This window comes from Cynoglossus semilaevis, chromosome 5 (assembly GCF_000523025.1).
Source record: "Cynoglossus semilaevis isolate Cse_v1.0 chromosome 5, Cse_v1.0, whole genome shotgun sequence".
In the NCBI taxonomy this organism is placed as follows: Eukaryota; Metazoa; Chordata; class Actinopteri; order Pleuronectiformes; family Cynoglossidae; genus Cynoglossus; species Cynoglossus semilaevis.
The window spans coordinates 15,401,902-15,411,449 of record NC_024311.1 but is presented as its reverse complement, the minus strand read 5'-3'; the positions used below and the strand labels follow the sequence as shown (position 1 = coordinate 15,411,449).

Genomic DNA, 9,548 nt, shown 5'->3' with positions numbered 1-9,548 from the left:
TATATATATATATATATATATATATATATCAATGAAGAATATATCAATAAAACTGAACTTAGGGTAACATCAAAAATAAATCTAAAATTCAACTTTTGCACTCCTCTGAACAGAAAGTGAGCAGAGCTTTTACTCCTGTGGTGTAAAACCTTTCAGTTGAAAACACCGTCTCTTCCATTGTCTTCTGCCCATGACCACAAGGAGACAAAGACCCTTTGATGGAGAAACACATAACACAGAAATGACCGAGGGCCACCCACAGCAAGAGCAATGCTAATTTTGATCAATTATTTTTGCCACTTTTCACCATTAATCTACTCACTATTTCTGTTGGTTTTGATCCATGACAGAGGGTTATACCAGTGGAGTCCAGGCTGTTCGACTGAATTCGTGAAATTCTTCAGTTAAGGATCTCCGATCAGCCCTGCAGGAAATCAGACTGAATTAATAATATTATTATTATCATTGTATAAAAGTAAAAAAAAAATCTGAAACAGTTTCGCGAAACCTCATCAGGCTAACCGCAACTATCATAGACGTTTTGTATTTTGTATCGTTTATTTCAGCGTGTGCGTGTAGACTCACGATTGTGCCGCCATCTGGTGGCCAGGACCGTTCCAGTTGGATTTCCTCCAGTCATTCTGCCATTTGTGACCTGGAGGAATGGCTGAGGTTGGCCGAGACTGAACGGATGGTCCATGTGGCGGTGAATCTGTCGCGTTGCTCCACTGTACGCTGCTGTCAGCGGGGGATTCCTGGTAGTTCGGTTCAGTCCCAGATGGATCGACCCACATAGAGCGTTGTTGCCTGGTCTCTGGGTGTAATAACGGGTGTTTGACTTTTGAGAGCCTCCATGTTTTGTCCTTATCTGGAGGAGTAGGTGAAGGCCTGGGTTGATGAGATGGAGGAGGAACCGTCCGGGCAGGCTGCTCCTGTAGAGCCTTTTCCAGCCTCTCTCTGAGGTTGGTCATGTACAGAGTGAAGTGGTGTAGCAGCTGCCCCAGGTCACTGGTGCAAATGCAGTTAGATTTAGTTCAAATAAAGCGCATAACCATTCATCCTGATCTGCTTTAATCATTAAAAATAGTAAAATTGAATTACACGCAGTAGCAATAATAATAATAATAATAATAATAATAATAATAATAATAATAATAATAAATCTATTTTGCTCGTTTTAAGAAAAATAATTTGTAGCAGTACCACTGCGAGGACATCTGGTGGTGAGGATGGTGAGCTGCAGCAGGAGTCAATCGGACGCTCTCAGAGCCAGCAAATGCACTGTCCCCCTTTGAGAAAAAAAAAAAAAAAATTTAAAAAAACACTGTTGTGATGACCAGAACATAGAACCACAGCCCTGTGGAGATTTTTTTTACCTGTGAGTATTTCCAAGTTTCTTCCACATCCGTTCGTACAGAGGGAGGTGACGGTTGAGGGTGTTGAGACGGGGTTAGCACCCTGGTGGTATTTTCCTGGAACATGTGTTCCACCTGTTCCTTCAACCCTTCCATGTGAAGTCTCAGCTGGGAGATCAGCTGCTCTAAGGCCCTGAAATGGAACAGGACACAGGTTAAAATGTACAATGACCTCCAGTCTGGAGCTTTTCAAACTTAAGGATGTGATAAAAAATTCTAGAAAATTATCTTGAATCCAGGCAGATTTTTAAAATTTTAAATTCTAACATCTATTGTGTATTATCTTGAATCCAGGCAGATTTTTAAAGTTTCAAATTCTACCATCTATTATTCCTATTTTCCTGAGTGTACAGTATGTCTCACCGTTCACTGTCAAATGCTGTTATGTTTTTACACTGCTGCTGATGGAGTTCGTGTTCAACCTTCCTGATTAGGTAGCGCTTTTCCAAGGCGTTGAGCTCTTCAACAAGCTGTAGGAGACCCTGCAGGACGGTGTTGAAATGTTTTTTCTCATTTCATTTATGCAGTTAAAACTCAAAAGTTAATCTGACAAAGAGAAACCCAGGTAGTAACGACCAAAAGAACCAGAAATATGTCACCCGTGAACATTAATTTAAAACATTTTTCACCAAAGTCGATGTCCATTCCAGCTTAAACAGCTTTTCAGTTTTCTCTTACCTTTATGTATTCAGAGGGTTGACATGTTTTTTCTCTCAGTAGATCCAGAAACGTGTACAGCTGAGTGTGAAAGACAAAACAAAGGCATTTCCCTTCAGACACTTCTGTCATTAACAAACAGGTTTAGAACATCTGTCACAGTGTCAGTCACCTGCTGGACCAAAGTGTTGGCTTGACTTTTGAGACTCTGAACCAGACTTTGTTCAGTGTTGGGGTCTGATCATTTAATATAAGGAAGAAAAAAGAAACAAAAACTGATCATTTAATATAAGGAAGAAAAAAAAACACACAAACAAACATGTTACATTCTGACCTCAGAGTGAATTCAACTCTGCTGTGGTGAAACCTACCAAAATGAACACAGTGTTGATCTGGACAAGAGGCCGAGACGAGCGCCGGGTCCTGAGTCTGAAAACAATCACAGGGTCATGAACTTCCAAACACAGACGTTGTTGGATTTTCTTTATTAGCGTCTTGGTAAAGTTCTGTTACGTACTATAATTAGATTAACTGATGAGTATTTATTTTATTACTACCATTAAAACCCAGTGGATCCCATAACAGTACTGTAGGTCAGCTAAAGCCTCACTTCATCATTTACCTCTGATTTCATACGACAAGAATCAATGGTGTTTTTGGCCTCAGCATACATGGACTGCAGTTTTTTGTTGTTTGCCTGCAGCATCAGAAAAGACATGGTGTGAGGAGAAAGAAGTAACAAACAGGAGGAGCTGCAGCATCAGAAAAGACATGGTGTGAAGAAAAAGTAACAAACAGGGGAAACTCAATAGAAGAGCATTAACAATCAAGCATGTTGTTGGCACCTCTGGGAATCGAACCCAGGACTCTCTGCTTCCAAGGCAAGAATGCTAACCACTACACGAAGCATGGGCAAATAAAGCCCATTTGGCTTTTTAATCAGGACTAAATTAAGTTATTAATTTCTATATTCATTATACAGCATTTCTGCCTTCCCACTGCAATGCCCACATTTCCCCAATAGATGGCATAAAAAACGCTAAAAGCATTTTAGCCTTTACTAACTGCACCTATCTGCTGTTGACCCGCCCCCCATCAAATTTTAGGACCCACTGTGGCCCAAAAAGTTTGCTCACACCTGTGTTAGAAAATGGAACCACTATATGTAAAACACCTTGTGCTGCCACCTGCTGTATAAAAAGTGCTCCTCTATGATTAAGGTCAGACTGTTTGATTTGTAGAGTACCTGTAACTGTTCAAACAGTGTGATGACCTCCAGCGCTCTGGGGTTGTTGGCACCGTCAGATGTGTTCAGCAGAACTTCCTTCACAAAATCACTGGGTTCTTTCACGGGCCCAAAAGACAGGGACGGCCACGGGCTGGAGCGACTCCTGGTGGATGGTTTGGGAGGAACGAAGATCCTGGGATTTGTTGAGGAGTTGTTCGGAGACAAACTTCTGGCACTACCACAGAAGATAAATGTTACACATTATGTTACAACATAAGGTCGGAGCAAATGATCGAGAAACGTCCATCACCTGGACGATCTGGACGCGTACGTCCTGGCTCTATTCGCCCTTAACTCCATTTGCGAGGCCTCAGGAGACGTCGTCCTCCTCTTGTGTTCGTTCAACATTGTCAGTTCACTTAAAAATGTTTGTGTGTAAAATTTAAAGGATTTAAATTACAGTAATAAGAGCTGACGTTTGTGTTGTATCTTCACTGAACTTTCTTTCTTTCTTCTGTTTCTCCCAGAGTTAAAGACAGGTTGGTCACATGACATTGTTTTCATTGTCCTCCTTGTCCTTTGTTTCATCTCCTGTTTTGTTGATGCCTCGTCATTACTGTGTTTGAGCTTCACCTGGACTTTTGTTTTCTGTAATGTTGCAGCTCTTCTTCTTCCTCTTCCTCTGTGCTAAGGTAGCAGCTGTTAATCACAGGAGATCAAACACCGCCATAGAAACAAACAAAACAACAAAAAGCTGTGACAAGGAATAAAATACCAATCAGACATTAAAGGAAACAGTCAGTCTTTAGATTTTCCTTTTATGTAAATTCAAGGTATGTTTTATTCAATGTTGACTTTATGCCACTGTGTAAAGACTGTAGTTCTTAGAACCGGAAGACAACGGCTTTGAAGCTTTTGGTATAAGATGGCTGGGAAAAAAGGAAGGAAGACGCTGGAAAAATGATGAGGAATAAGACATGTCATATATATATATATATACAGTACATATATGTGTAAATATACTGTATATATATGTACATATATACTGTATGTATACACATGTACATATATGTATACATATATACATAAATGTACACATATACACATATGTATACATACATATACATATATATGTAATACTTCTTTTAAGCACTAATAATAAAACAAAATAAATGGACATTATAGTTACATTGTAACATTCAGGAGACTCACTGGTTCTTGTTTAAAATGACTGTTTAACATGAGCTTCACTGTGCATGTGTTGAGGTTACGATGGACGTTCATCCTGGTTAAATGACAAAACAGTTTTCGGCTGGTACGTCAACCAAAAAAGTCTTCTTCAGAGTCCATTGTTTATAAGTTCAGTTTTCACCTCAGTGAAATGAAACAAACTCTCAGACAAACCATGAAGGTGGAGGTCTATGTTATAGAGCGATCACAGTCGTAGCAACATTAACTCGGTGTTGTTACGGTCAAACAGTCGGTTTTATCTCTGTGTGTTGATCCACATTAAAGTCCTGCTTCCAGATGAACTCTGGGCAGTACTGGACCTGGGTATCACAGCTGACAGAACAGCTGTAGACCACCAGAGTGCCCCAGTCGATGCTCAGTCCTGTGGAGTCCACGGAGAGACTGTTTAACAGCTGGGGCATCACCTGCACGAAGACGAAGACAAAAACAAACTGAAGTTTTATGGGGCTTAACTTCCAGACACATTTACAAACGCTAAGTCAGAACCACGCAGTGTGAAGAAATCAGTTACTACCTGAAATTCAAAAGTCCTTTTGGCACCACAGGTGCATGTTGGGATATCTTGCTCCGATGGGATGTGCTGAGATGAAACCCAGAGAGGGCAACCGCCCCGACTGTACCGCAGCACCTTCAACAACAACAATGAAGCCACGTATGGTTGAGTGACATCCTGATCTTTGTCTTTACATTTAGATTTGATTTTTATTTTTATTTACCTGGTGTGGTTCTGATGAAATCCTCTTTTTAAACCTCTGAAACATTTTCATGTCTTCTGTCTCACCCAACGCCATCTCCTCCAGGTCTTTCTCTGGCAGAGCTACAGAAATTACATGAAAATGAATCGATGAAGGATCATGTTTGTCTCTTTTTTTACCCAGTGTGTCTGTTTCATATTATTAAAAACTTACCGTCTGCCAACGACGGGCAATCCACATCCCTCTGATCACTCCCTTCTTCAGTGTCTCTTTCCTCCCCGTCCTCTTTTCTTGCCTCCTCATCTTCTTCAGGCTCAGTGATCAACTCAGATTCAGGGAAAAGGAAGGAAGAAGTTGTATTTTCAGAGGCCTCTACAAAGACGACCACAGAAACAAATGTCAGAGTGGTGAAAGCACTTCAGTATTTGTTGTGAAGAAATTGTTGCGTTGACACTACAAGACAACTATGCATTTTTATCCACGTGCGACAGTGAAACAAACACGCACCTCGACTGCCACACTGGGTCTTGTGAGTGTGTTTCCAGTGGATTGTCTGGTGGTGTTTTCCACAGTAAGTCACTGCGTGGCACCGAGAACAGGCTTTGCTCCCGGGGGAACCACACACCCAACAGAGTTTAATCCCAGAAACAGGCAACACACCCTGGTCAGACTCAGGGTGGCTGGGAAGGTCCTCCTCTGAAATGACATTGACCAATCAAATCCATGCCACAAAAAAAAGAACACAGTATTCTGCAGTAGAGACAAGAAGAACACGTCTGTGGTTACAGACCTGGCGGAGGGTCATAGGAGTAGAACTCATTCTTCCTGGGAAGTTGACTTCTAAAAACTGAATAATAATAATTATCATATTAATCATAATAATAATAATACTTTAAAAAGTTACAAACACAAACATAAGCCTGTTCTTTTCACACATTCACTGCAACTGTAAATATTCTAAAGTTGTCATTTATAAATGACTTATTGAAGATTTAAGACAAGTGAATTGTTTTCAATATTCAGACAGCTTTGTATCGTAACAGTTGTTGGTGATTATTGACACACCTTTCATACAGTGGTTGCTGTTGTGTGTGTAGCACTCAGGAGTCCGGCAGCAGAAGAGAAACAGAGATCTGTGGAAACTCCTGTCCTGACCAGAGATGGGTGCGTACACCTGAAATGAAAATAAGAAAAAAAAATTGAGCAAGAAAAAAATGTACCATTTACTATATAAATAAATATATAAAAACTTTATCGGTTATATATATATATATATAACTACTTTCAACAAATCAAGAAATAAATGTATTTGCAATGTGTAAAATAATTTAAAAAATCATTACTTTTTTCTATATATGTAATATATAGATGCATGTGTGTATATATATTACCCTTTTAATGCGCATATAAACGCCGTTTATATATTTGTCCACTTTTTTCGAAGTTTTACAAGAATAAACATGAAAAACATGAGCAGAACGTCATTTAAAAATCAACCACTTTATTTGGGAGATTTAATTGTACAGAAAAACTTCTCTGACCTGCAGCAGAAAAACCATGGGAAGGTGACAGGTCTCACACTCCAGCTCCTCCGCCGAAGGCAGGCCTCTCTGGCTGAGCCACGCCGGCTTCCCACCAACTTTACTGGGGAACTGCGGCGAGAGAAGCCGCCAGCGCTCGGCCTCCTCCAGGAAACCCAGAACAACCTCCGCAGCCGCGGACACGTTACTATCAGCGGACATACTGCCGTAAACGACACCGACCTGTCCGAGTTAACAAATATACTGTACTACTGTCAGTACAAGTCTGACTTCTGTAACAAGACCTGTCACCAAAACACACGTGGCGCGATCGCGAATAGCGTCCGTAAGGAAACAACACGGAAGACGAATAGTTCCGACTCCAAGAATTCCTTATTGTAGAGTGTTTTAGATGTTATAATGTAATAATATTATATTATAAAATAAGCACACCGTAATCGATGACACGGTAATAAACAAAATAAAATAAAAATAAAATAAAGAAGTGAGAAATGGCTAAAAGTACGGGAAAAAAATATAGCAACCATGACAACGAGTCTAAAATCTGACCAGAAAAAAAGTAGAGAGAGCGAGAGAGGGAGAGAGAGAGAGAGAGAGAGGATGTGTCTGGAGTTGACACTGACCCTCTGACGTCACCTTATCATTGTAGTAAACAGATCAGTTAGGGTTGACTTCTTCGCTAGAGTCGGACTTTATCTACCGTCAATGACTTGAACTGTCTGTGGGATTTCAACAACGAAGTCAACGGTGGGACAACAGGGTCAAAACAAAGATGTAAAATTGTCCTCGGTGTCCTGATGCTTCCCGGGGACGATGGCAGCTCCGCGGCACCGATGTCTCTCTTTCCGCCGCCTGTTCCACCGAGGAGAAAAGCTCAGAAGCCGCGGGAAAGGGGATCGAGCACAACCGGGAAATCCATGACAGGAGCCGCGGCGGTGGCGGAGGAGAGACGGGTGAAGTGCGTGTTGGTGGGGGACGGAGCTGTGGGGAAAACCAGCCTGGTGGTCAGCTACACCACCAACGGTTACCCCACAGAGTATGTCCCGACCGCCTACGACAACTTCTCAGGTGAAGCACAGACGACAGAAATGTTTTATTTTTTTTAGTATTTAGTGTTTTCTGCCACATTGTGTTTTTTTTCTGTAGAAAAAAACAAAGTAAAACTCACTTATATGCAACTTATTTAAGTAAATATTACTGAACAAAACAGGATTCAGTATAATCCATTAAAAAAAAGTTGAAGAGCGCCCTCCTCTGGTCAACAACATCCACATGTTACTTCTCAGCATCACTGTGAACCTTCTTTAACACCAACAACTGGGTGTGTTTTTTTATTATGGCTTTGTGTGTAGTGGTGGTGTCAGTGGAGGGGCTGCTGGTCAAACTACAACTCTGTGATACAGCTGGGCAGGTGGGTGATGTCATCACACACACACACACACACTTCCTGTCAGTGCTTTATTTAAGTTAGAAACAATGCCTCAAGGTCAGCATTTCCTTCTTTATTTCTTTGTCCATATCCTGAATCATATACCGAACAAAACTGACTTTTTTGTATAGTGGAGAATCAACGCTACACGGATGAGGCTAAAAAACAAAACAAACAACAAAAAAAACAAACAAACAAACAAACAAACAAAAAAACACTTTCACACACACACACACACACTGGTTTTCATGACTTGCATTTTTTAAACCTTGACTCCAACTACCACACATTTAAGTCTCATCTTCATCCTAACCTCGACACTAACTCAGTCCTAATCCTAATCCTAATCCTAATCCTAACTCCAAATTATACTTTAATATCTCGAAATGCCTCGTCTCCTAGTTTGGACCATAAATATGTCTCCAAAAGGACAAAATGTCCTGACAACACCCCCACACCCACCCCCATCCCCCAAAAAAACACACCTACAAGTGTAGCCGTACAGATTCACACACACACACACAGACTAGACAGGACAGGAAACAAACATGATTACTCAGTGGATAATAATGAACAGATCACTCAGTATCAGGAAAAAAATGTCCTAGCTAAACCTTTCTTTAGTATCAGGAAAAAAATGTCCTAGCTAACCCTTTCTTTTCACACACTCTCTCTCTCTCTCTCTCTCCCACACACACACACACAGTTCCTGACACAGAGGAAGTGGTGTTTCCTGCTCTGCTGGTGGGTCTAATTCTGAATCTTTCCTGTTTCTTCTCCTCTTTGAATTTATCACCTCTTTCTCTTCTTTCACTGTTTCCTTTCCACGTCGACTCCATTGTCCCATTGTCCAGGGACAGACAGGACACTGGGCTGCTGCTGCAGCGGTTGCTCAAAATTCTGCACGTTGACAAAAAATCTGTTTTTATTTAATTATCTGCCACTCTCTCAAAGACAGTGTCCGTCTCTGTCTTTCCCAGGAGGAGTTCGACCGACTGCGCTCGCTGTGTTTCTCCAGTGTAGATGTCTTCCTGCTGTGTTTTAGTGTCGTCAGTCCTGTCTCCTTCCAGAATGTTCCCGATAAGTGGGTCCCAGAAATCCGCAGTCGTGCCCCATTTGCTCCCATTGTCCTCGTGGGGACTCAGTGTGACCTCCGAGGAGATGTCAAGGTGAGCGAGTGTTGGACTGTGGTTTTAGACTGAGGTGTTGTTTAATTTAGGATGGAGACATACTATAAATACATCTGCTTGAAAGACGGGTATTAATTAGGGAGGTCCGATAATATCGGCTGGCAAAAGTTTTTGGCTGTACTGTATATGAAAGTGAAAATCA

General features: G+C 41.2%; 3 protein-coding genes across 3 annotated transcripts; 1 reads left to right on the top strand and 2 right to left on the bottom strand.

The window, feature by feature from the left end:
- Positions 1 to 89: 89 nt before the first annotated feature.
- On the bottom strand, positions 90 to 3,967 carry LOC103379260 (uncharacterized). The gene is made up of 12 exons (XM_008310750.3): positions 3,611 to 3,967; positions 3,319 to 3,535; positions 2,695 to 2,769; positions 2,444 to 2,501; positions 2,245 to 2,309; positions 2,094 to 2,153; positions 1,779 to 1,897; positions 1,377 to 1,548; positions 1,204 to 1,289; positions 586 to 1,008; positions 323 to 424; positions 90 to 213 (listed from the first exon to the last, which is right to left on the bottom strand). Exons 1-11 carry the CDS (start codon positions 3,706 to 3,708, stop codon positions 355 to 357), a joined length of 1,443 nt encoding a protein of 480 aa, XP_008308972.1. The 5' UTR covers positions 3,709 to 3,967; the 3' UTR covers positions 90 to 213; positions 323 to 354.
- A 149-nt stretch (positions 3,968 to 4,116) lies between these two features.
- Positions 4,117 to 7,208, bottom strand: pdcd2 (programmed cell death 2). Its single transcript, XM_008310749.3, has 8 exons — positions 6,788 to 7,208; positions 6,312 to 6,420; positions 6,037 to 6,093; positions 5,754 to 5,942; positions 5,460 to 5,618; positions 5,268 to 5,368; positions 5,066 to 5,179; positions 4,117 to 4,955 (listed from the first exon to the last, which is right to left on the bottom strand). Exons 1-8 carry the CDS (start codon positions 6,986 to 6,988, stop codon positions 4,773 to 4,775), a joined length of 1,113 nt encoding a protein of 370 aa, XP_008308971.1. The 5' UTR covers positions 6,989 to 7,208; the 3' UTR covers positions 4,117 to 4,772.
- Positions 7,209 to 7,299: 91 nt separating this feature from the next.
- Positions 7,300 to 9,528, top strand: LOC103379264 (rho-related GTP-binding protein RhoU-like). The gene is made up of 3 exons (XM_008310753.3): positions 7,300 to 7,855; positions 8,140 to 8,198; positions 9,197 to 9,528. The coding sequence occupies exons 1-3, from the start codon at positions 7,585 to 7,587 to the stop codon at positions 9,416 to 9,418; spliced, it is 552 nt and encodes a 183-aa protein (XP_008308975.2). The 5' UTR covers positions 7,300 to 7,584; the 3' UTR covers positions 9,419 to 9,528.
- The last annotated feature ends 20 nt before the right edge of the window (positions 9,529 to 9,548 follow it).

What these genes read in the sequence shown, in the direction of transcription:
- LOC103379264 (XM_008310753.3), top strand. Translation starts at nt 7,585, where the DNA reads ATGCTTCCCGGGGACGATGGCAGCTCCGCGGCACCGATGTCTCTCTTT. An exon ending in CGCCTACGACAACTTCTCAG is followed by an intron (nt 7,856 to 8,139) that starts GTGAAGCACAGA and finishes CTTTGTGTGTAG; the next exon opens with TGGTGGTGTCAGTGGAGGGG. An exon ending in TCTGTGATACAGCTGGGCAG is followed by an intron (nt 8,199 to 9,196) that starts GTGGGTGATGTC and finishes TGTCTTTCCCAG; the next exon opens with GAGGAGTTCGACCGACTGCG.
- pdcd2 (XM_008310749.3), bottom strand. Translation starts at nt 6,988, where the DNA reads ATGTCCGCTGATAGTAACGTGTCCGCGGCTGCGGAGGTTGTTCTGGGT. An exon ending in GACCCAGTGTGGCAGTCGAG is followed by an intron (nt 5,619 to 5,753) that starts GTGCGTGTTTGT and finishes TCGTCTTTGTAG; the next exon opens with AGGCCTCTGAAAATACAACT. An exon ending in TTGCCCGTCGTTGGCAGACG is followed by an intron (nt 5,369 to 5,459) that starts GTAAGTTTTTAA and finishes TAATTTCTGTAG; the next exon opens with CTCTGCCAGAGAAAGACCTG.
- LOC103379260 (XM_008310750.3), bottom strand. Translation starts at nt 3,708, where the DNA reads ATGTTGAACGAACACAAGAGGAGGACGACGTCTCCTGAGGCCTCGCAA. An exon ending in ACAGCATTTGACAGTGAACG is followed by an intron (nt 1,549 to 1,778) that starts GTGAGACATACT and finishes GTTCCATTTCAG; the next exon opens with GGCCTTAGAGCAGCTGATCT. An exon ending in CACCAGATGTCCTCGCAGTG is followed by an intron (nt 1,009 to 1,203) that starts GTACTGCTACAA and finishes CATTTGCACCAG; the next exon opens with TGACCTGGGGCAGCTGCTAC.